General features: G+C 33.9%; 1 protein-coding gene across 3 annotated transcripts; it reads right to left on the bottom strand.

The window, feature by feature from the left end:
- Positions 1–564: 564 nt before the first annotated feature.
- On the bottom strand, positions 565–12,079 carry LOC149201801 (uncharacterized). 3 transcript variants are annotated; one of them, XM_089399826.1, is made up of 6 exons: positions 11,979–12,079; positions 3,163–3,269; positions 2,195–2,274; positions 1,151–1,237; positions 966–1,058; positions 565–793 (listed from the first exon to the last, which is right to left on the bottom strand). In XM_089399826.1, exons 3-6 carry the CDS (start codon positions 2,231–2,233, stop codon positions 596–598), a joined length of 417 nt encoding a protein of 138 aa, XP_089255952.1. In that variant the 5' UTR covers positions 2,234–2,274; positions 3,163–3,269; positions 11,979–12,079; the 3' UTR covers positions 565–595. The 3 variants fall into 3 exon arrangements, with proteins under 3 accessions (XP_089255952.1, XP_089255953.1, XP_089255951.1); XM_089399827.1 differs by having other exon boundaries at positions 3,163–3,221; positions 11,979–12,069; XM_089399825.1 differs by lacking the exons at positions 2,195–2,274; positions 3,163–3,269; positions 11,979–12,079 and adding an exon at positions 1,340–1,490.
- Between the last annotated feature and the right edge of the window lie 15,628 nt (positions 12,080–27,707).

Genomic DNA, 27,707 nt, shown 5'->3' with positions numbered 1-27,707 from the left:
TTCTTTGTGTCAACTATTGCACAATTTTTCACTTCTAATTTAAAACACTTTGTATGTCAATTGTTTGCATTTTGTATTAATTCCTAGTTTAACATCCAATTTTACTTTCAATTTTGCATCCATGGTTACATCCGCATTTGACTTCTTATATAGAGTATATTTTTCTTTACATATATGACCCCCTTTATAGATTCATAGTGAAATATATGATAGTTTCTAAATATCATTAAAGCAGATATCACAATTCAAAATCATTTGTAAAGAAATTTAAGAGAAATTGACAACATCCATCCAAAAAAATAACAATGTGTCATTAACAATTTTCAAAACATGTATAAAATAGCAACATAATACTAATAAAATCAGTATTATTTTTAATCAAAACAAGTAAAATTCAAATATGATTAACAAATCAAAATATTTCATGAATATCGTTATTCTACGATAAATTAACAACATACATAAATCAAACTCATCGTATGATTACAAAATCAAAATGTCTCATTGATATAGGGTAAATTCACAACACCCATCTAAACATAACAATGTCATTCTACACAATAATTTCTTCATAAAAAACAATGCATGTGCATGCCTAGCTACCACCACCAAGATCATCCTCATGATCATCTTGACCATCCTCATTACTCTGATCCACATCATCACCAACACCACAACTATCATCATCATCTCCTCCTTCACCACCATCATCCTCATCCTCATCCTCATCATCTCCTGATATATGTTGAACATAATTTGGATCATCGTCTTGGCAATCATTACCTATAGCATTCTGACAAAAAAAATCAATATTACATGTTAGTATTAATTACATAACACAACGCATGTTTTTGTTATACAATGTTAACCATAAAATGAGGTAAGATATAATATCTAATAGTACTAAAAAATAAAATGAAAATATGGTTTAAAAGTATATTGGAAATCCAACTAAGATTACATACCATAGAGTCCATCCAAACAACAAATTCAACCCATCTCTTTTGCTGGAGCACCTCCTTTTCCAAATGATTTGGAGGTCTTCCATATTTTAGTTCCTATCAATCAGTAAATAGGGAGAAATTAGATAACAATAACTTTCTTCTAGTACAAAATTTATTAAAAAAAATCACATGTTTAACATACTTACAAAGGTTGTTATCAGTGCTTTTAAACCTTTCTGGCCACTACGATGAGTGACTTTTGTCTTGGTTAACCTCGCCTTGGATGCCTTGTCCTTAAACATAAACCAATTCAATTTATTTTCACACAAATACATGTCTAAGATACTTATAAGTATTAATACATTCTAAATAATGTTTAATGAAAAATTCAATACCTGAATGCTCTCATTGCCGACTTTTCTTTGTGCATCCAACTTCTCATATGATTTTACAAGTTCTTTCCATACTTTAAAAGGTATGTCAATAGGTCTTTGTTTCGGTCTTTGATCTTGAGGCATTTTTTTAATTTTTCTTGTTTGGTTGCAATGAAACCTCTTACAATTGAGCGACATTTGCAATTTTATCTTCTTAACAGACCAACCGGTACCAAATTCATTATCTATGTCTTGTACCACCATCTTTTTTAGGTGAAGTGGAATCTTGAAGAATGTGAGGTGAAGATGATCTCTAAATCGTTGAAGGCAGGAGTCCTTTAGCCTATTTAAGAATTTTTTTCCTGCTTCTGTCCTCCTTATCTCCCCTGAGACAGGGTCACACTCTATCTTGGTACCTAAACTACCAATAGATGATGCATAAGCTGAGGATGAACAAGAATTTGCAGTCCCAGGAGTTGCCATCACACAACATGTTTCAACACAATGTTCTTCATTATTGGTGTTTGATGTCAATAACACTTTTTTCGACTTTTTTCTTGATCCAAGAGAGGATGGGGAACTAATGGATTCTCCTAAAGCTTGTTGACTACCTGGACCTATTTGATTAGCTTCAGGGGATTTTGTCTTAAGAAAATGCATTAGGGATTCAACATCCAAAGATTGAAGTTTTTTGAGTCCTTCTATCCCAAAAACATCTTCAAGCAAGGACTCCGTTATCAGATTCTTTCCCTGTCCAAATTTCAATGATTTACCACAAAGTATAATTATAAAATTATAATTCTAACTTCAAACCTTAAACAAAAAATAAAACATATTATATTATGCAATTATTCTATAAAAACAAAGTAAGCTTACCTTTTCCGATCCACTTGCACCTCCTTCTCCACTTGCCATATCCTCAAAGTAGAAGAGATCGATAGAAAAGGATGTTCTCCCTTAAAAAACAAAGGATTGAAGGTGAATAATCTCAAAATGGCTCCCTAGGGCGGAATTTGCAAACAACTTAGTTAAAAATCCAGGTGACAATTTCTATTTTGACAATTTCTTCCTTTCGTGGAATCAGATTCTCCAGTGCTAAATGATAAAATGGTTCAGCTCTTATGCTGTCATGTATATAAAAGACCTCATTCCATTGTTCCCCCCTTCATGTTTTTTCCTAAAAAAACATTACCCTTTTTACATAATTACAAAATATAAAAAGCAGCGGATTTTTACATACTTACATAATACAAATAGCAGATTTTTAGCAATTAGAAATTAGATTTACCAAATTTCCAAATGTTTTTTATCTAATTACAGAACATAAACAGCAACAGTTTTTTACATAATTACATAATACAAACAGTAGCAGATTTTTACCAATTAGAAATTTCTAATTGGTAAAAATCTGTTGTTGTTTGTATTATGTAATTATGTAAAAATCTGCTGCTGTTTATGTTCTGTAATTAGATAAAAAACATTTGGAAATTTGGTAAATCTAATTTCTAATTGCTAAAAATCTGCTGTTTTTATTACATAATACAAACAGCAACAGTTTTTATCTGCTAAAAATTTGGAAGATGAAGATCTTATTCAATTTCTGTATTTAGTTTCATGTGGCAAGAACAAGATTCTTCTAAAGGAACCTAGCACTGCAACAATATCTACAAGTGATAATTTTGAATTCAATCCTCCCTTTTCGCACAAGTTGAAAAATATTAAGATTCCACTTACAGATATGAATGCAAATGAGAGGAACAGAGTGATCGAAAATGTAAAAGAAGACAAACATTTCTAAAAAGATTCAAGAATAGTTCTCATCATGAAGGCTATAAAAATCTTACCTCAGCAACAACTATTGAGCGAGTGTGTTGAACAGCTCCAAAGCACATTCAAGCCCGAACTTAAAGCAATAAAATCCAAAATTTAGGACTTGATCTCAAAGGAGTACCTGGAACGTGACAATGAAAACGGTAATTTATTGAGATATATAGCCTAATATTGCTGATTGAGATGCAAGTTGAAAACAAATCTGTAATGCAACTTATGGTTAATTTTGTTTTATTTTAGAGAAATAAAACATATCACAGATTGGATTTTCCATGTGAGTTCGATTGACTAACATAGAAATACTCTATTTTGCGATAGAGGATAGAAATACATAAACTAACCGTGGCAATTCATTGCCAAAATTGTCAACTCCCCCTGATTCAGTCACTAATGGAGACTACAGAGCATTTTCAAATGGTGTGCCAGTAACAACCTTATCATTATATTATGTAAGCTCACGATTTGTCAATGGCGTACTACATTTTGGTCCAAATAATGTGTACAAGCAAGGAGATATATCATGGCCCTCAGTATGTCCAAGAGTCTTCAGTGGTGTGTCGAAGGATTCCATCCTCTGTTCCAGTGTAGGTGATGACATATTCTGTGAAACAAATTGTTTACTTATCCCTTGAAAGGAAAAAATGAAAAAATGTCACACATACAGTGCACCAACTGTGTACTATGTTCCTTAAGATGAATCTGATAAAGAAGATGGAAAAATATGAAGTTCATACATAATTTAGCTTACCTTTTCAGAATCCATCGCTACTATTTCATTTTCTTTCTGTAGATTCTATAACTTCCATAAACTAAGTTGTCCCACCAACCCGGCACAACTCTCCTTTAATGAACTGTGCATAGCCTCATCACTTCCTATGGATTGCCTTGGCCTGTAAACAGAAATGGTATGTATGGTTTTCTTTGTGCTTCCATTAAGTTTTCAATTCATCGGCCTTCTGGAAGGTGTAGCATAGAATGACTCTGGAAGTTGTCCTTGTAAGTCCAATTGCAAAGTTTGCAATCTATTGCTCAAAGTCGGTATTCTGTCTACAATTTGGTTCTTTTTGAATCCCCTTTACTAGGAACATTCATATCAGCCAAAATAGTAGAACCTTCAGCTACTTCTCCAGATTCTACAGGATTTTCTGTAAGGAGATTACTTTCAAAATGCTCTGTCCCTTCCAAAACCATAGCATCCTTCTCCATGACAGACACGTAGTCTCCGAGTAGGACATGCAGTGACGAATATTTAGTCTCTGATGTCACATCATTTTCTATAAGCTCAAGCTTTTTCACTGGGGTATCATATTCTAGTCCCTCAACATGTTCAAGCCTCTTCAATGGCTTATCTAGGGAAAGTTGTTGTTTGCACACACCTTGTCTTCTAGAAGAGATTCATTCATACTTAAACAAGGGGATATATTGTAACTTTTTCTAAGTTCTGAATTTTTGGATCGAATACTAGAGTCCAGACCAAATAAGGTGCTTAAATAGGTTGATATATTATATCCCGGCGTAACCTCATGGATCCTCAATGGAGTATCCAGTTGGGAAGGTTCCTACTTGCTCACCACAATCTGTATATTTTCTCCAACTTCGAAATTTTGGTTCTCTCCAGCTTCCTGGCCATTGTTTCCCTCAATTTTGGCAGGGTCAATGAATCCCTCATGTTTTCTGTTGCTGTACATATCAAACAATTTTTCTCTAATTGGACCTGCCGCAGTTATGCCATCAACAATAAAAATGCTTTCCTGGCATGCTCCCTTCATGTATTTGACTAAATATCAGTAGCAGGAGTTACAGGTGGTCCATGTTCAGGAGTAGATGGGTGGGGTTCATGAAAGCAGTAAAAGGAGCTAAAGAGGGATCTCCTAGTGTCCAAACAGGACTAACTGCTTAAACACTGGGATCTGCTAATGACAGATTGCTCACCCGGGGTCTCAGGATCAGCATGGAAATATTGAAACCATATTCCACAGAAGTGAGATCTTGAAACCATCCAGCATTCTCTCCCAAGTTCCCAGCATCTGGGAGATGAAGGTTGGTATTTCAAGTCCTTCACTTTCATACCTCCGATGAGTGGATTATCCAGAACGAGGTTTCGAGAAAGGCAGGCAAAAAACAAAATCAGAGTGTTTTTTGTATTCGGTAGCATCTGAAGTTCTAGTCTCCAACAAGCTAATCACTCCCACTAGAAAGCCATAATGAAATTTCCATATGTGATCTGTATGTTTCTACACTCAACATCTGCATTGCACTCCTTATAAACCATCTCCTAAAACCACTGTATCAATGCATACTAAGCTCACCAGAAATCTTTCTAATAATGACCATAGCTCCTGTAGGGATGGTATCGCCATAATGCATGCCACAACAGTAACACAATAAAGCCTACTAAAAGAGAAAGCTTGTATTGTGGTGTGACTCCCTAGCATACGTGTTATACAATAATCCACCTCTAGCCCTCTAAGTAGCTCTATAATGTATCTTACAAATAGCATGCGCTTTCAGAACCTAGTCAAAGAGCCCCCAACTCCAATGGTTTTTCAGATTGGTTATGATTTGAAACCCTGCTTCGTCTGAAACCCCAAGTGTAGAAGATAGTTTTGATTTTGAAATGCTAATAGTATTGACAGTGGATGTCAACAATATCACTGACTGCCAGAACAATCTTCCCATGCATATGCTCTTCCTTGATTATGATATTGAAGATAGGCAAAGGAAATTATACCAATGAGATAGATCTATGCTTCAGAGAATGAAGATCAATGGATACTCCTGGACTTATTATGGAGACTGAAGACACAACAAAAGTATGACATTCCTTAGAAGTGAAGTCAGATGATCTTTGGTATCATAGAGATTTGTTCCTTTCACTTCTTCATAGGCACCTTACTAGCTAGTGCCAGTGAGAAGTATCAGTGAGTTCTGAGGGAGCAACATATATTTTCTTACTATACCAACTATATGCCCTAGACTTGAATCTAAACGGCGAATTGTCAACAATGGTGTCTTGTCACTTAGTTTTGATTTTGAAATGCTAATAGTATAGACAGTGGATGTCAACAATATCACTGACTGCCAGAACAATCTGCCCATGCATATGCTCTTCCTTGATTATGATATTGAAGATAGGCAAAGGAAATTATACCAATGAGATAGATCAATGCTTCAGAGAATGAAGATCAGTGGATACTCCTGGACTTATTATGGATATTGAATACACATAAAAAGTATGACATTCCTTAGAAGTGAAGTCAGATGATCTTTGGTATCATAGAGATTTGTTCCTTTCACTTCTTCATAGGCACCTTACTAGCTAGTGCCAGTGAGAAGTATCAGTGAGTTCTGAGGGAGCAACATATCTTTTCTTACTATGCCAACTATATGCCCTAGACTTGAATCTAAACGGTGAATTGTCAACAATGGTGTCTTGTCACTTAAAAAAAAACTCAACAGTGCCTTGTGGATCTTAAATCCAATGAGTTTATTTCTGCTGGTCTCTGTAAGATTACAGTCTTCATTAGGAGTTCTTTCCATGGTCATATAAGATGATGCCATTTGATGCTATTGGTTAGATTAAATATAAACATCGAATTCTCAACAATGGTGTCTTGTCACTTAAAAAATATTGAACAATGCCTTATGGATCTTAAATTCAACATGTTTATTTATGCTGGTCTCTGTAAGATTACAGTCTTCATTAGGAGTTATTTCCATGGTCATATAAGATGATACCATTTGATGCTATTGGTTAGATTACATATATTTTGAGTATCGATTCCATATTGACTATACATCAGTGCCAAAATATGTCGCAGAGAAGCAATGCAGATTGATGCCATTCAGTCAAACTGACTTTGTTGTAGAGGAACGTGTCAGTCGACCTGTGTGTTAATGTTATACATAATGCAGAGGAACAAAGTCTTATACATCGTGAGCCATATGAACTTTGTAGAGCCAAGAGCCATCGGTAATAGATTTGGTAGTAACAACATACCAAGCAGCTCTGCTATTGCTGTTCAATGAAGCTACGAAGCTGAGCTGTGTAGAAATTAAATCTCAACTAAATTTGGAAGATGAAGATCTTATTTGACTTCTGTATTTAGTTTCATGTGGCAAGAACAAGATTCTTCTAAAGGAACCTAGCACTACAACAATATCTACAAGTGATAATTTTGAATTCAATCCTCCCTTTTCGAACAAGTTGAAAAAAAATTAAGATTCCACTTACAGATATGAATGCAAACGAGATGAATAGAGTGATTGAAAATGTAAAAGAAGACAAACATTTCATGAAGTTCTGGTCTCCAACAAGCTAATCACTCCCACTAGAAAGCCATAATGAAATTTCCATATGTGATCTGTATGTTTCTACACTCAACATCTGCATTGCACTCCTTATAAACCATCTCCTAAAACCACTGTATCAATGCATACTAAGCTCACCAGAAATCTTTCTAATAATGACCATAGCTCCTGTAGGGATGGTATCGCCATAATGCATGCCACAACAGTAACACACTAAAGCCTACTAAAAGAGAAAGCTTAGATTGTGGTGTGAGTCCCTAGCATATGTGTTATACAATAATCCACCTCTAGCCCTCTAAGTAGCTCTATAATGTATCTTACAAATAGCATGCACTTTCAGAACCTAGTTAAAGAGCCCCCAACTCCAATGGTTTTTCAGACTGGTTATGATTTGAAACACTGCTTCGTCTGAAACCCCAAGTGTAGAAGATAGTTTTGATTTTGAAATGCTAATAGTATTGACAGTGGATGTCAACAATATCACTGACTGCCAAAACAATCTGCCCATGCATATGCTCTTCCTTGATTATGATATTGAAGATAGGGAAAGGAAATTATACCAATGAGATAGATCTATGCTTCAGAGAATGAAGATCAATGGATACTCCTGGACTTATTATGGAGACTGAAGACACATCAAAAGTATGACATTCCTTAGAAGTGAAGTCAGATGATCTTTGGTATCATAGAGATTTGTTCCTTTCACTTCTTCATAGGCACCTTACTAGCTAGTGCCAATGAGAAGTATCAGTGAGTTCTGAGGGAGCAACATATCTTTTCTTACTATGCCAACTATATGCCCTAGACTTGAATCTAAACGGCGAATTGTCAACAATGGTGTCTTGTCACTTAGTTTTGATTTTGAAATGCTAATAGTATAGACAGTGGATGTCAACAATATCACTGACTTCCAGAACAATCTGCCCATGCATATGCTCTTCCTTGATTATGATATTGAAGATAGGCAAAGGAAATTATACCAATGAGATAAATCTATGCTTCAGAGAATGAAGATCAGTGGATACTCCTGGACTTATTATGGAGATTTAAGACACAGCAAAAGTATGACATTCCTTAGAAGTGAACTCAGATGATCTTTGGTATCATAGAGATTTGTTCCTTTCACTTCTTCATAGGAACCTTACTAGCTAGTGTCAGTGAGAAGTATCAGTGAGTTCTGAGGGAGCAACATATCTTTTCTTACTATGCCAACTATATGCCCTAGACTTGAATCTAAACGGGGAATTGTCAACAATGGTGTCTTGTCACTTAAAAAAAACTCAATAGTGCCTTGTGGATCTTAAATTCAACGAGTTTATTTATGCTGGTCTCTATAAGATTACAGTCTTCATTAGGAGTTCTTTCCATGGTCATATAAGATGATGCCATTTGATGCTATTGGTTAGATTACATATAAACATCGAATTCTCAACAATGGTGTCTTGTCACTTAAAAAATACTCAATGGTGCCTTATGGATCTTAAACTCAACATGTTTATTTATGCTGGTCTCTGTAAGATTACAGTCTGCATTAGGAGTTATTTCCATGGTCATATAAGATGATGCCATTTTGACGCTATTGGTTAGATTACATATATATGGAGTATCGATTCCATATTAACTATGCATCAATGCCAAAATATGTCGCAGAGAAGCAATGCAGATTGATGCCATTCAGTCAAACTGACTTTGTTGTAGAGGAACGTGTCAGTCGACCTGTGTGTTAATGTTATACATAATGCAGAGGAACAAAGTCTTATACATCGTGAGCCATATGAACTGTGTAGAGCCAAGAGCCATCGGTAATAGATTTGGTAGTAACAACATACCAAGCAGCTCTACTATTGCTGTTCAATGAAGCTACGAAGCTGAGCTGTGTAGAAATTAAATCTCAACTAAATTTGGAAGATGAAGATCTTATTTGACTTCTGTATTTAGTTCCATGTGGCAAGAACAAGATTCTTCTAAAGGAACCTAGCACTACAACAATATCTACAAGTGATAATTTTGAATTCAATCCTCCCTTTTCGAACAAGTTGAAAAGAAATTAAGATTCCACTTACAGATATGAATGCAAATGAGATGAATAGAGTGATTGAAAATGTAAAAGAAGACAGACATTTCATGAAGTTCTGGTCTCCAACAAGGTAATCACTCCCACTAGAAAGCCATAATGAAATTTCCATATGTGATCTGTATGTTTCTACACTCAACATCTGCATTGCACTCCTTATAAACCATCTCCTAAAACCACTGTATCAATGCATACTAAGCTCACCAGAAATATTTCTAATAATGACCATAGCTCCTGTAGGGATGGTATCGCCATAATGCATGCCATAGCAGTAACACACTAAAGCCTACTAAAAGAGAAAGCTTGGATTGTGGTGTGACTCCCTAGCATATGTGTTATACAATAATCCAGCTCTAGCCCTCTAAGTAGCTCTATAATGTATCTCTCCTCGCATCAGTGCCAAAATATGTCGCAGAGAAGCAATGTAGGTTGATGCCGTTCATTCAAACTGACTTTGTTGTAGAGGAACGTGTCAGTCAACCTGTGTGTTAATGTTATACATATTGCTGAGGAACAAAGTCTTATACATCGTGAGCCATATGAACTATGTAGAGCCAAGAGCCATCGATAATAGAATTGGCAGTAACAACATACCAAGCAGCTCTGCTACTGCTGTTCAATGAAGCTACGAAGATGAGCTGTGTAGAAATTAAATTAAATCTCTAAGATATTTTCTGGAAGAGAATCATCAATACCTGAACAAAATAATGCATCATTACTCTCCATAAGATTTGGCTTATCTAATGGATCACTAAAGTCCACTACCAAACAAAGAATTCAAGCAAGAAGACATATCAAGGCCTTCTGTAAGCATAGGCATCTTAAATGGAGTACCCATGTTAGAAGGTTCCTGGTTGCTAGCCACTGTGTCTACTTTCACAAGTTGTATATTTTCTCCAACTTTGAATTCTTGTGTCTCTTCAGCTCCATTCTGTACATATTGTTCTTCCTAGTCATCCTTACTACCATACTTGAAACAAGTCATTCATACTACTGAAATGGAGCAGCCTCGCTGCTAGATAAAGCTCAAACTTGATGAAGATCTTCTTACTGTTATTCAAAACTTTTTGCAGGGTTATGATTTGAAACCCTGCTTCGACTGAAACCCCAAGTGTAGAAGATAGTTTTGATTTTGAAATGCTAATAGTACAGACAGTGGATGTCAACAATATCATTGATTGCCAGAACAATCTGCCCATGCATACACTCTTCCTTGATTATGATATTGAAGATAGGCAAAGGAGGTAATACCAATGAGATAGATCAATGCTTCTGAGAATGAAGATCGGTGGATACTCTTGGACTTGTTATGGAGATTGAAGACACAGTAAAAGTCTGACATTCCTTAGAAGTGAAGTCAGATGATCTTTGGTATCATCGATATTTGTTCCTTTCACTTCTTCATAGGCACCTTACTAGCTAGTGTCAGTGAGAAGTATCAGTGAGTTCTGAGGGAGCAACATATATTTTCTTACTATTCCAACTATATGCCCTAGACTTGAATCTAAACAGTGAATTGTCAACAATGGTGTCTTGTCACTTAAAAAAAAAAACTCAACAGTGCCTTGTGTATCTTAAATTCAACAAGTTTATTTATGTTGATCTCTGTAAGATTACAGTCTTCATTAGGAGTTCTTTCCATGGTCATATAAGATGATTCCATTTGATGCTATTGGTTAGATTACATATAAACATCGAATTCTCAACAATGGTGTCTTATCACTTAAAAAATACTCAACGGTGCCTTATGGATCTTAAACTCAACATGTTTATTTATGCTGGTCTCTGTAAGATTACAGTCTTCATTAGGAGTTATTTCCATGGTCATATAGGATGACGCCATTTGATGCTATTGGTTAGATTACATATATATGGAGTATCGATTCCATATTAACTATGCATCAGTGCCAAAATATGTCGCAGAGAAGCAATGTAGATTGATTCCATTCATTCAAACTGACTTTGTTGTATAGGAATGTGCCAGTTGACCTATGTGTTAATGTTATACATAATGTAGAGGAACAAAGTCTTATACATCGTGATCCATATGAACTATGTAGAGCCAAGAGACATCGGTAATAGAATTGGCAGTAACAACATACCAAGCAGCTCTGCTACTGCTGTTCAATGAAGCTACGAAGATGAGTTGTGTAGAAATTAAATCTCAACTAAATTTGGAAGATGAAGATCTTATTCAACTTCTGTATTTAGTTTCATGTGGCAAGATCGAGATTCTTCTAAAGGAACCTAGCACTGCAACAATATCTACAAGTGATAATTTTGAATTCAATCCTCCCTTTTCGCACAAGTTGAAAAATATTAAGATTCCACTTACAGATATGAATGCAAATGATAGGAATAGAGTGATTGAAAATGTAAAAGAAGACAGACATTTCTGAATAGATTCAACAATAGTTCTCATCATGAAGGCTAGAAAAATCTTACCTCAGCAACAACTATTGAGTGAGTGTGTTGAACAGTTCCAAAGCACATTCAAGCCCAAACTTAAAGCAATAAAATCCAGAATTCAGGAATTGATCTCAAAGGAGTACCTGGAACGTGACAATGAATACAGTAATTTATTGAGATATATAGCCTAATATCGCTGATTGAGATGCAAGTCGAAAACAAATCTGTAATGCAACATATGGTTAATTTTGTTTTATTTTAGAGAAATAAAACATATCACAGATTGGATTTTCCATGTCAGTTCGACTGACTAACATAGAAATACTCTGTTTTGCAATAGAGGATGAAGAAGTTTTCCAGGTCAGCTAATCAGTCACCCAGTTCTACCTTAAAGAGGAGGGACTTAGATAATGCACGGTTTTTGTGCCACAACTCATCAGAGGAGAGACCACTGCTTGACTCATGCTATTGTTCCTTAAATTTTGTTTTATGTTTCAGACAGGGAGTTCCATCCCTTCGTCTACAAGGAAATAACATAAAGTGGCGATGGATCAATATAGAAGTTAAAATTATTTGGATCTAAAGGAGCGGTGGTTTTATCCACTACTCCAGCTAGTGCCTAAAAAATATAAAATTTGGGTTTGGTGGTTGTGAATTCCATTTTCACTGAAGGTAGGTAGAGCCTAATTTTGGTGTCCACCAGAAACCTATCAATTACTTTGGCTATACCCTCTTTACCCTTCCTTTCATTACACCAATCTTACAAATAGCATGCACTTTCAGAACCTAGTCAAAGAGCCCCCAACTCCAATGGTTTTTCAGACTGGTTATGATTTGAAACCCTGCTTCGTCTGAAACCCAAAGTGTAGAAGATAGTTTTGATTTCGAAATGCTAATAGTATTGACAGTGGATGTCAACAATATCACTGACTGCCAGAACAATCTGCCCATGCATATGCTCTTCCTTGATTATGATATTGAAGATAGGCAAAGGAAATTATACCAATGAGATAGATCAATGCTTCAGAGAATGAAGATCGGTGGATACTCCTGGACTTATTATGGAGATTGAAGGCACAACAAAAGTCTGACATTCCTTAGAAGTGAAGTCAGATGATCTTTGGTATCATAGAGATTTGTTCCTTTCACTTCTTGATAGTCACCTTACTAGCTAGTGCCAGTGAGAAGTATCAGTGAGTTCTGAGGGAGCAACATATCTTTTCTTACTATGCCAACTATATGCCGTAGACTTGAATCTAAACAGCGAATTGTCAACAATGGTGTCTTGTAACTTAAGAAAAAAAACTCAATAGTGCCTTGTGGATCTTAAATTCAACAAGTTTATTTATGCTGGTCTCTGTAAGATTACAGTCTTCATTAGGGGTTCTTTCCATGGTCATATAAGATGATGCCATTTGATGCTATTGGTTAGATTACATATAAACATCGAATTCTCAACAATGGTGTCTTGTCACTTAAAAAATACTCAACGGTGCCTTATGGATCTTAAACTCAACATGTTTATTTATGCTAGTCTCTATAAGATTACAGTCTTCATTAGGAGTTATTTCCATGGTCATATAAGATGATGCCATTTTGACGCTATTGGTTAGATTACATATATATGGAGTATTGATTCCATATTAACTATGCATCAATGCCAAAATATGTCGCAGAGAAGCAATGCAGATTGATGCCATTCAGTCAAACTGACTTTGTTGTAGAGGAACGTGTCAGTCGACCTGTGTGTTAATGTTATACATAATGCAGAGGAACAAAGTCTTATACATCGTGAGCCATATGAACTGTGTAGAGCCAAGAGCCATCGGTAATAGATTTGGCAGTAACAACATACCAAGCAGCTCTGCTATTGTTGTTCAATGAAGCTACGAAGCTGAGCTGTGTAGAAATTAAATCTCAACTAAATTTGGAAGATGAAGATCTTATTTGACTTCTGTATTTAGTTTCATGTGGCAAGAACAAGATTCTTCTAAAGGAGGAACAAAGTCTTATACATCAACCTTGTGTTAGTCAACCTGTGTGTTAATTTTATACATAATGCAGAGGAACAAAGTCTTATACATCGTGAGCCATATGAACTATGTAGAGCCAAAGACACATCTATATATACAGAGGATAGTGAGACACATATGTGCAGTGAAGCCTACTATGTCGCAAAGGAACAATGTCTCTATGTCAATGTGATCATTGATGAATGGATGAACAGTGTACAATGTAGTATAAAAGAGATGGGAGACTGTAACTGAGAGCAATAACAAGGTCCCTTAAGAACAATAAAGATTTAGAGTGAGAGACTTCCTGTGGCGAGAGTCATGTAAAAAAACCTACAAACTTTGTAACCAGTCATTACATCAGAGGGAACAACACATCAGTACTATCATTACTGAGATAATCCATCTTTTATCTGGAACAAAATCATACATATCTTGATGAGAGAACACATTTTTGCAGTCTACAAAATCGATTGAAATGTCTGCTTCTGTTTCAAGAATAGAATCAGTTATACCTGAACAAGGGAACATATCCCACTGCCTCCCTGACCCGTGCACTTTCCTTCTCTCCTACCACCAATAGCTTCAATAACTTCAATCTAATGATGATCTGGTATTGCTGGCCCTTTTTCGTTCCCATTGCGTCCTTTTCTGTTTTTGGTAATCCTCCCAAGTCCCCTCCTTCCACCTTTTTTCCTATTCCAAATCAGGGTTTTCCCAGAGCGAATGTTCTATGGTCAGCATATTGAAGATGGAGGAGATCCATAGGTTCCAGTGCTGTCCCTTTTTTGTTCCCACCACGTTTTTTCTGGTTATCCTCCCAATTCCCTTCCTTCCGCCTTTTTTCCTATTCGAAATCGAGGTTTTCTGGAGCGAATCGGAGTTTCCTGCCGCAAATGATCTACGAAGTTTTCTGGAGTGAATCGGGGTTTTCGTGTGCGAATGATCTATGATCAGCACATCAAACATGGGAGTGAGATCCATAGGTTCCAGCACTGGCTTTTTTTCATTCCCACCGCCTCTTTTTTGGGTTATCCTCCCAATTCCCCTCCTTCCGCTTTCTTTCCTATTCGAAATCGGGGTTTTCTGGAGCGGATCGGGGTTTTCTGGAGTGAACGGTCTGGTCAGCCCATTGAACATGGAAATGAGGGGCGGATCGGGGTTTTCTGGAGTGAACGGTCTGGTCAGGCCATTGAACATGGAAATGAGGGGCGGATCGGGGTTTTCTAGAGTGAACGGTCTGGTCAGCCCATTGAACATGGAAATGAGGGCCATAGGTTCCAGTGTAGTTAGGGAAAGCCAAAAAACAAAAGTCATTGTTATTGCCATCTATTGAAATTACAATAATATGTGATAAATACATATATATATATATATATATATATATATATATATATATATATATTCATTATCTCCAAATAACAATTACACATGAAATAAATAAATCAAATAATTAAATATATATATATATATATATATATATATATTCATCGTCTCTAATTTTTTTTTTAAAGAACTATTAACTTAACAACTAATTTTATAATTCTTTTTATATTTATATATATACATATAATATATTTATATATATACATATAATTAATATATATATATATATATATATATATATATATATATATATATATATATATATATATATATATATAGTTAGTTATACTTCTATAACTAGTTAATTATACGTTTTTTCTAATATTTATATTTTCTATGTATTTATTAAATAGTTAATACTTTTAGCTATCTATTAACTCAACAACCAATTAAATTAAAATTACTTTATACATATAATTTATATATTTATTTAAAGGTAAGGTCCCTTATTAAAACTAACTTCCATTTAATTTATTAAATATTTATTTTATTTTTTATTTTTATCTTGGTCCCAAGTCAAATTTAACTGTTGATCTAGTTAGCTGTTGGAGGCTCTGCTCAAACTATTTAACATGCAAAGTTGGATCTGATTCTTCAACTTGTCCTGACGATGAACCACACTGGTTGGTTCGAAACGCATAAACAAATGATATATCTTGTGATTTACGCTGGAAAAATTTCTCGTAAACTACACATTAAGAAAGTTTGTGCACTCCTATATGGATAAACATGCTTATTATCTTTCATGAGTTTCATCAAATATTTAACATATTATTCAACAACTTTATTTAGATATTCATCATCTCCAATTAACAAATATACATTAAGCAAGTTCATGCACTCTTATATCGATAACATGCTTATTATTTTTCATCAGTTTCATTAAAGATTTAACATATTATTCATCAACTTTGGATTTGGCGAGGATGAATTCTAGTATATTACCAAGTGTGTTTTTTTCAATTGTAGTTCTTACTTTCATGATTAATTTGGTTGTAATTTTTACTTCCACGATTAATTTAGTCTAAGTTCTCTAGGTAGTCATTAATGATCTATTCAGTGCTATGTGGGGGTTTTACTTTTCAACAAATATGAAGTATCTATGTTACATTGGGACCTAGTGACCTTGTTGAAAAACCCTAGCAAACATCTTTGAAACCATTTACTAGCACTAGTTGAACTTGAGATATCTCAAAAACTAAAAGGAACAAATAAGGGTTGCTTTGCCAATCCACTCATAGCCTAATCCACTTTGGTGATGAAGGGAAACCAACTATAAGATATCAAACACCTTCCCTCATGCACAGTGCATAGAGGCTCTACCCCTGTAAAGGTTTGAACATGTGTTGTTTACATTGTAGTGCCCATAGTTGTACCATTTATACTTTACTCCTGTCTCTTTGGGAGGAATAGATCACTTAGGCATCATTTTAGGATTTATTTATTTATGCAATAATTCTTTTAGTCATTATTGACTTAGGTTGGAAATGCCATAGTGTTTTTTTTCCAATAAGAAAAAAATATTATTTGTGTATTAATATTAATGCAAAGGTGTAATTTAGATCATCTAACATATATTAAATATGATTCACATGTATGACATGGTAGTATAATATGTTCAACATCTAATGTTCGCTAAATATTGAAATCTCCATAGGATTCAAACAACGCTATGTTCCTAATCTACATTCAAACTAGATAGGCAACTTGATATCCATGTTAAAAACTAGTATATATCCAAAATTCAATAGATATGACCCTAATAATCAGAAGTGTAGATCTGCATGAAAAGTTAAGACTTCAACTCGGGTTCAATCATTATCATAAGAGTGTCACAACAATGGTGGATAATTTCATAATTGAAAATGCAAATAGCTAACATGAAAAATAGAATGGTTGAAATAATGGAATAAGAAATAAGACTATAACAATTCCATAGATGACTTTAATAAAAATTGTTATCATTGTTGTGTATTGCAGGTGCTAGGAGAGGCCATGGAAACAAATGAATTTATTTCCAATGAAGACACACAACATGATTTAGGGCATCAGGTACTTGAATATTACATTATTTTATGAAATATAATAAAATGAAATTTAGTTCTTGATCCTTGTTTTCCTAAACCTAGTAATTTATATAGTTTATTATTCAAACTTGAAAAAAAATAATGGATGTCGTTGATTCTTTTAGGTGGAAAATGTGTTTTCAACAAATACAAAGTTGAACCCTTTTACTGTAAAACAACCAAAATATGTACACAAGGGTGGACACCATACTGTTAAAGCACATCGCATGAGAAAGTGCGTGGAAGAAGATATGACAATTGAGTCTACAAATACAATAGAAATTGGTGGCAATGAACAAGAGGTTAGTCATGATGATAATACATGGAACGAATACTTTGATACAATTGTTATACTTTGTGGGTGTTATAAATAAGTTTAGTTATAAATTAATGGACGATATAAGTACATCATATAGTCTAATCTCTAACCTTGGAAAAAATAATGCATGTATCAATTATTTTAGGTTGGCAATGGAATCAGAACAAATGAGGAGTTTAATCATTTTGATAGACCAATACAAATACCTGCATATGGACATGGCCTACGCTGTACAATTAAATCATGCAAAAAGAAATGGGTGGAAGAGGATATGACAATGGAGTTTGTAAATGAAATAGAAAATCAACACAATGAACAAGAGGTTGGTCATGATGATACTACATGCATAGATGAATAATTTGAGACAATTGTTGTTTTTGGATGTTCCTAAGGTAGAAAATCTAAGAATATGAAATTAATGTGGCTTGTTTTTAAAATAATGTGTTCAAAAATAATATTTTTAATTTATTGTATACATGTATAATGTTGTTTTGTTGAGTAATTTATTGCGTATATCTTTGAAATGGATCCATGTTCTATACAGTAATTGCTATCTAACATTAAATAATGGTTGCATTTAATTATAGGTAAACGATGTTGATGATACACCTATTAATGATCAAGATCCAACTAGACCATTAAGAATTCAACGAGATGATCCAATTCATCCTTTAAACCATACTAGGAGAAGAAGAGAAGCATTGAAGAGAGCACTACCACGTGAAAAATTTGAGGAATTGATGAAATTAGCATACATTGATGACATGCCATCCACTACTCAGAGTAGAGATGTCGATGGAAATGTAATGCATGAAGAAGGATTGAACGAAATGCTCACATGTTTCTTTGGGGATGGAAACAATGATGAGGGTGATGATCCTATGCATAATAATGATAATGCTGATATAGAGGGAAACTACCGCCAACATAATTATGATGATATCAACATCAATGCATCAATTAAGCAAGTAGCAAAGACAGTGGTGTTCAAATCGGGTGCAAGTAGAACATCCAAGCTTTCATGCACATTAATATTATTGGAAATCAAGTCATTATTTGGTTGGTCAGACAAGAGCTTCACTACCTTACTAAAGTAATTTGAATTATTTTTCTAGTTTTGCACTGTCAATTTGTGTCCTCAATTAGAATATAAGTACTAACTTCATTTAATTTAATTTGAGGTGGATTTTACATTATGGTATATAAACAACATTATAAATGACATTTTTAACGTGTAGGTTTGAAAAAAAAAACTTGCAGGGCTCTAAAGGATAAAATATTCCCTGAAGATAATGTGTTGCCATCAACTTGTAGAGAAGCGCATCAATTGTTAGTCAAGTTGGGGATTGAATATAAGCAAATTCATGCATGTAAAAATGATTGCATCTTATATAGAGATGAATATAAAGACAATGAAGAATGCCCTGTTTGCAAAGAGAAAAGATATCGTACGGATGTACAAGGTTCTATAGTTCCAAATAAGGTTTTACGACACATGCCAATTATTCCTAGACTACAACGGATGTTTCGTTGTAAATCTCTTGCACAATTGATGGATTGGCATGCAAAGAATAGGAGTAAAGATGGATTCATGCGAATTCCTATGGACTTCAAAGCAATGAAACATATAGAGGAAAAATGGCCAAGAAAATTCAAGGATGAACCTCGCAGTATTAGGTTAGGACTTGCAATGGATGGAGTGTGCCCTTTCTCTTTCCTAAGCTCAAATTATAGTGTTTGGCCAGTTGGACTGATAGTATACAATATTCCCCCATGGATGAGTGTTAGAAAGGAACACCTTATGTTAACTCTCATCATTCCAGGAAAACATCAAGTGAAAAAAATGGATGTTTACATTGCACCTTTTATTGATGAGATGCAATTGTTATGGAAAGGCATAAGAATGTATGACATATCACATCCTCCATCAAATAGGTCCTTCATGTTTTATGGCATACTATGTTGGACAATTCATGATTTCCCAGGACTTGGTGTTTGTTCTAGTAAGAGATCAAATAATTTGCATATTCGTAGTACATCATAATTTATTTTCAATTCAAGTTGTATATAAGTATTACATTATTATTGTTTTCTTATGTAAGCTAGTTATTGATTATAGGGCTACAAACAAAAGGGATTTTTGCATGTCCAAGATGTGCAGAACAATTTGAGGGGCGATATTCTAAAGATCTACACAAAGTTATATATGCAAACAACAGGGTTTTTCTACCACCTGACCATAAGTTCAGAAGCCGCCTAAAGAATCAATTAGATGGAAAAATTGAAAATAGACCTCCTCCCAAGGTTATGGGTCCAGCTGATTAGCTTAAAATGTATGGAGATGCTGAATCAAAAGCTTGGAACCATTTTTTTCATCATGATCATTCAATTGAGGAACCAAAACAAGTTATGGTTGAAATGCCAAAAGGAATGAAAAGGAAATCCATATTTTATGATCTCCCTTACTGGAAGGATCTATTAATATCTCATTTACTAGATCCTATGCATGTTTTCAAAAATGTCCCTGATTCTATTTTTCGACATATATCTAGCAAAGATAAAGACACTTTGTCATCAAGGAGGGATATTGCTCTTTCACGTACCAAATTTGATAGAAGACATTTGTGGCCAAGTAAGGAAAATGAATCATATGCAGAAGCTCCATGGATACTAAAAAGGAAAGAGTTAGATCAACTAAAAAATGTGATTCGTTCAATAAGAACACCCACTGGATATGGATCATCATTGAATAAAGCTTTTACAGTAGAGGGACATATCACAGGATTCAAAACACATGATTATCACAATTTTATGAAGGTATTAACATCAATTAATTGTTATTCTTATCATTTACTTACTAAAACTTATTTTGATATATTATGATAAATCAATACTAATGAACTATAATAATTTGGTTTGATAGCATATCATGCCACTAGCAATAAGAGGGGATTCATGCCTTACAACTGACTTAAGGAATGCCATATGTCAATTGTCAGCCTTTACGAGGTATGTGGTCGCTTGATATTTACAAGGTTTTACATGGTATGAAATGTTCCTCTATATGATACAATGATGTATTATATCTCATTCTAAATGTCACTAAAAATTCATACTAACTTAATGACAATATCTAATTAGGTGGGTGACCTCTAAAGAGATCCATGAGTCTAAAGTGCCAAGATGGAAGAAAGAAATCAGAGAAATTGTATGTGTATTTGAAAAGGAGCTCCCTACAAGTTTCATGGACCTACAGATCCATTTACTTATACATCTAGTTGATGACATTGAAATGGCAGGTATCATTTCAACAAGATGGATGTTTTTCTTTGAGAGATACATGAAAACCCTAAAAAGATATGTCCGACAGAAGGCACATCCAGAGGGTTGCATGGCTGAAGGGTATGTACTAAATGAAGCATTTTTCTTCCTATGTGAATTCCTTGGTAAAGATTTTGAAGATGGTGCACAATTTTGGGATCAAGAACGTGCATCTAATATTATAGATGGAGAAAAGCCTCAAACTAATGGTGTTCAAGAAGTAATTGGTATGTAAAATATTCATTATTATAGTTATTTTAGAATCGTTTACTATATCATTTTGGGCTTCCCGAATTGAAATAATAATATTTTAAGTTTGAATTATACATGTTGATTTTTAATAGGTGTTGATGAAAGTGTTGTGCTCAACAAATTTGTCCTCTACCAAATGGAATTCATGAATAAATGGATTGATATGTATGATATAAAAAGGAAAGAAGTGTTAGAAGCAAGGAAACAATTTAAGATATCAAACCCAAGGAATACCCCACTTCCCACTAATATTTCCGGTCAATGGAGAAAAGAATGCACAATAGAATGGGTTTCTAAACAAATTCAAAACCAAATAGATGAGGAAGGAATAGATGCAAACATAATAGAAGATGAGATCAACATGTGCAGAGGATGTGAAAAAAAGGTAAATTTTGAATTATTACAAAATGTTGCTTGAATACATTAATCACATTGTTAACTATTTAACTATGCACAATCATATTTAATTTCACTCAAGTAAATGGCTTGTCACAGGTGAGGAAGTATCCTGCAATGTGGGCATATGGTCATCATTATCGTGTAGAAAGGGTAGATGCAAAAAGACGATCCTTCGATTGTGGGGTCATGGTTGATTTCAAGCAATCAAGTCGAGCAAGTTCAAAAGATAAAAATGTTATTGAAGGGAATCTTCAATACGTTGGAAAAATACAAGAAATTATTGAGTTAGATTATCGCTTTTTCAAATGTATTATTTTTAAATGTAAATGGTATGAAGCATTTGACAGGACACGGAGACATGATATCCATAGTGGATTGTTTTCTATAGATTCATCAAAATACCTACCACTGGATAAGGAGCCCTATGTTCTACCAATTCATTGTGAGCAGGTATTTTTTCACTAAAAAAATATAAGAAATATAAGAAATAATGGTTGTATGTAATTTTGTAATTCATTTTTTATTGTGGATATATACATTCTCATTGATAATAAAATTTGATACCACTGGAGATCTAATATATTTATCTTCTTCACATGTAGGTTTTTTTCTATGAAGATATTTTGGATCCAAAATGGATATTTGGCATTCATTATGATCCAAGATTAAGGCATATATTCAAAGATGCCTCAATCAATACAGAGAAAAGTAATGATGACCAACCAAATATAGTTCAAGAATCGGGGAACATAGAACAAATTGGCATCAATGATGATGTTCAAGATGATGATGTTCAACCAGAAGACTGTGAACTAGATGATGGTGACAACATTCCTTTAGCAGTATGGAGAAGCAGGGCTAGAGGTGTATTTTCACAAAATGATAAATTAGATGAGGCAATTCACCATGACAACCAACAATTTCCAAAGGCAAATGATCTTATAGAAGAAGGAAATATTGATGATATACAAAATGAAGATCAAATTAATAGATCTGGTAACATTGATATTTTTGATCTAGAAACAACTTTTATTGATACAGAATATGACGAAGGTGAAGATGAGGATGATCACAATATGACTTTAGCAGAATGGTTTAGGAAGAGTAATATTAATTTCCTGCAAGAACATATGAACATTGACAAGGAAGCATTGGAAGACATAGATGCAGATGATAACATAAATGAAGACTTCTAGATAATTTACAGGGTATGTAATTCATGTTTAAATAAGGACAATTATTATGTCCCATTTTGAAATGATTCATTGTTATTTGGTTGTAATAGTCATTTAATTACCATGTTTAGAACTCATAATCTAAATTGGTGTTTTGAATATTCTTATAGGTATACTCATTACTTGATGCAATTAATGTCATTAAAATGTATGTTAGTTAATATGGTTTGTTGGTTGGAAATAACAAGCTCAGTTAGTTATATAAGAGTTACTATGGTTAGTTTCATCTATTAGTTGAAAATGGTTAGAAATGATATGAAGTTATCACTGAGACAAAATGAAAATAATTTATGTGTGTATAAATTGTCACATATTGTGAATATAGACAAATATAGCTTAACACACAAATATAACTTGTTAAGTTGAATTTATGGAATTAATTAACACAAATATATTAAACTACACTACAATAAAAATTCGAATTATTAAGGATATTTGGATGGGTAATGAAGGTGATTCAAATTGTCTACTGAGTTTATTAATTTTTGTGATCAATAATAACTTTCCCACACGTAGGTAATATTTTCCCCATGTAGGGAATCCCTAATGGCATAGGGTCCCTATCATTGTATTGTTGTCATCGTTATCATCATTTAATCATCATCCTCATTGCCATTGTCATCGTCATCATATTCACCATCGCCGCCACTATCATTGGTCATTTTTGATGACGATTATCATCATATCTTCCTTGGTTTCTAATATATATATGTATATGATGATGATGAGAAAAAAAAAATCATTGGTCATAAAAGGTTACCATACTAGACTATCTTTAAAGGTAGATCAAATTATTTTTTTGCACACTTCCAAAACATATGGTTTCTATTCCAAGGTAGATCTTGAACACATTGATGAAGGCAACTTTGTCTTGGATGTATCATCCAAGCATTATGTATATTTACAAGTTCACTTGTCATTTTCATTGTTTTTTAAAATGTTAAATATCTTCACGCATGATATACTGAATAGTTAATGGACACTACAAATAGTTTCCACGATTGATATTATTCTACTTATATGCTCTTTGTAACTGAACAAAATTATTAATTTTGTCTTAAAAATTAGACTTGTAGCACAAAGAAAATGGTTGGGAATTATTTAATGACTATATCAATTCACAACTACTAACAATTGTTTTTGCTTTCTCCTTAAGTTTTGCAACCCAATTTGACTTAAATTTGCTTAACAGTGAAAAACCATTTGTCAATACTTCAGGTTTTACAAAATTCCTATAAACAACTATATCTACTTGGTAATCTAAAAAATATCAACAAATTCACAATCTCATATATTAGTCAGAAGAGGCCATCGTCAAAGTGAATCAAATACCAAGAATGATCTATGTCTGCTAAAACCTATAATCACATTGTTTCCCTAATAGCAACTAAAAACTTCTATACCCAGTTGTTGAACTTTTGCAACCAATTATAAACCTTCAACAAGAAGTAGTTTTCTAACGAGAATTATTGCCATATCTTCCTTGGTTTTACGAGGAAAAAGAAATAAAATTTCATTTGTTATCAACGGTAAACCAAATTCATTATTTGCATACTTCCAAACCTAGGGTTTCGTATCCAAAGTAGATCCTAACCACATCAATGAAACAAACTTTGTTTTTATGTATCATCCAAACATTATGTACAATTACAGACTCACCTCTAATCCATTGTTTATAAAAATGTTGAATATTTTCATACATGATATACTGAACAGTTGGACAATGAAAATAGTTGTCATCGCTATTCTTCCATTTATATGCTTTTTGCAACTTATTTGAAAGAGCAATTTTGTCCCAACAATTAGACTTGTAGCATAAAGAACATGGTTAATACATATGATTAGACCAAAAACTAGTTACTACCAAAATTCAACCAAAAAAAATATTACTGCATAAAAATAGAATTAAAAACAAAAAATATAAAAACAAAAATTTCCCAAATTAAAAATAAATAAATGATAAACTTTTTTTTACCAAAATTTAGTGATTTTTTTGGTGCTAATACTAACATCACCATTACAACAAGATATTTTTCTAGGGCTAATACTGCCATTACAACAAGATATAAGAGGGATATAATGCAAAAAGTTTAATAATAATATGTATGTAGAAGATGGTCTTCAGACTGGCGAATTCATGATAATCAATGGGACTACAGTTAAAATAATTGGATGTTATTTACTTTTTTACATAGATTGTCAAAATAATTGCATAAATCGGTTTTTTTTAACCAAAATTTAACAAAAACTTTGCTAGTGCTAACATTAGAACCACCATTACAACAAGATATCTTTCTAGTGTTGACAACACCATTATAGTAAGATACCTCAAGAGAGACAGAAAATCTAAAAAGTATGATAGTAATACGTATCCAGAAGATGGTATTGAAACTAGTAATTGTTCACGAATCCATAAGATTGTAAGGTCATTCTCATTATCATAATCATTGTCATCATCATCACATCCTTGTCATTGTTATTGCCATCATTACATTATCATCATAATCACCATTCATGCCATCATCATCATCATTATGGACATTGTTTGCAATTGTTCATAATTATAGATGTTGTAAGAAATATCATCAACCCAAAAAATGTGATCAGTGCTAGAAAAGGGTTGTTTAGGACACATTGATATACGTAATAGAAATAACAACTCTATTTTTGAGAGATGATCGATGATGATAATCATCACCACCATTATCATCGTCATTGTCATTTTTATCATCCCCATCATCATCATTAATGTAATTTCTATCGACATTGTTGTAATCATCATCATCATTCATGCCATTATAGTTTTTGATGATGACCTAGATGAAAATGATGATGATGACACCAAAGATAATGCTTATGATTATGACAATGACAACATCTAAAATTGGGAAGATTCGCCAACGTCATTAGCATCATCATCATCATAATCATTGCCATCATCATCATTGTCATTGTAACCACTATCGTCTTTATCATCATAATCACAATTCATGTCATCACCATCATCTTCATTTTCATCATTGTCAATATTATTGACATTGTCATCAATTGTTCATAATTGTCAATGCCATAAGGAATATCATCAATGCAGAAAATATGATGAGTGTTGGAGAAGGGATGCAAAAGCGAACATAGAAATGGGGGCAACAATAGAAGTAAAATTGGATGAAAAGTGGATACAACATAAGTAGATGCACAACAACATGAAAAACCTGACACAAAAGTGGATGTAAAAGTAGATGCAGTTGTCAATGCAAACTTGGATGCAAACATGAAGGAAAAAGTGGAAGCAAACATGGGTCCAATGGTAGGTGTAAAACTTGGCACAAATTGTGGTGAAACAAATGTGGATGCAACAACGGACACAAAAGTAGATGCAAAAATGGATGAAACAAAAGTGGATGCAATAGGGGATGCAAACATGGAAGCAAATGTGGTTGCAATGGTAGGCGCAAGATATGGTGCAACAAAAGTGGATGTAACAATAGACAAAAAATATGCAAAATAAGATGCAAAAATGGATGTAAAAGTGGAAGCAAACATTGATGCAACAGGCAAAACAAAATTGGATACAAAAAATGGATATAATGTAAGTAGATGCAAAAGTAGATACAAAATGAGATGCAAAACCCAATGCATAAACCTGACACAAAAGTGGATGCAAAAATAGATGCAATATTTGATGCAAAAGAGGATGTGAACATGGATGCAAAATTGGAAGCAAACGTGGATACAACAGTGAGTGCAAAACATGGTGCAAATTGTGGCATAACAAAAGTGGATGTAATGATAGATGCAAAAAAAAGAATCAAAGTATGATGCAAATGAAGATGTAAAAAGGGATGCAAAAAGTGAAATTTAAAATGGGTGCAACAGTGGATGCAAAATTGTGTGCAAAAGTGGATGCAATAGAAGTCGATGCAAAACGAGACACAAAACCCGATGCAAATCCTGGTCCAAAATTGGATACAAAAAGGGATGCAAAAATAGATGTAGTAGTTGATGAAAACCTAGACGCAAATGAGGATGCAAACATGGATGCAAAATTATAATCAAAAGTGGGTGCAAAAGGAGGTGCCAAACTAGGCGCTAATTGTGGCACAAAAATATTAGATGCAATAGTGGGTACAATAATAGATGCAAAAGAGGATGTAAATATGGATGCCAAACAAGATGGAAAAGTGGATGCAACAAAAGTAGATGCAAAATTATATGCAAAACTAGACACAAAACTCGATGTAAAACTTGGCCCAAAAGGGATGCACAAATGGATGAAAAAATGGATGCAAAAAATGATTTAAAAAAGGATGCAAAAGTCGATGCAAAAGTTGATGTAAGTGTAGGTGCAAAAAGTGGATGCAAATGAGGATGCAAAAGTATGTCAAACAAAATTAGGTGCCAAACTTGATGCAAAACCTGGAGCAAAACCTGGTGTAAAGGATGACACAAAACTTGGCATAAAATTTGGTGCAAAACGTGGTGCAAAACCTATTGCAATACCTAGTGCTAAACTTGGTGTAAGATTTGGTGCAAAACTTGATGCAAATTTTGTGTCAAGTTTTGCACCATATTTGATAAATGGATGCAAATAGCACCAAAAATGGGCTCTAGATGCAAAAAAAGAAGTAAAAAGGGATGCTAATCGCTGGTTTTGTTGTAGTGGATCAATAGCAAGTCCTCATCTAGCTTGGTACTTCATACCATACTTCTGATACAAATTAGCAAGACCCATTTCCTTACTACGCTTGGATCTCCCTTAGAATGCGGTAAAAACA

Source organism: Pinus tabuliformis, chromosome 2_1, assembly GCF_031772625.1.
Source record: "Pinus tabuliformis cultivar Carrire ecotype Pingquan chromosome 2_1, CPIR1, whole genome shotgun sequence".
NCBI lineage: Eukaryota > Viridiplantae > Streptophyta > Pinopsida > Pinales > Pinaceae > Pinus > Pinus tabuliformis.
The sequence above is the reverse complement of the archived record's forward strand: the minus strand, read 5'-3'. Positions and strand labels throughout refer to the sequence as shown.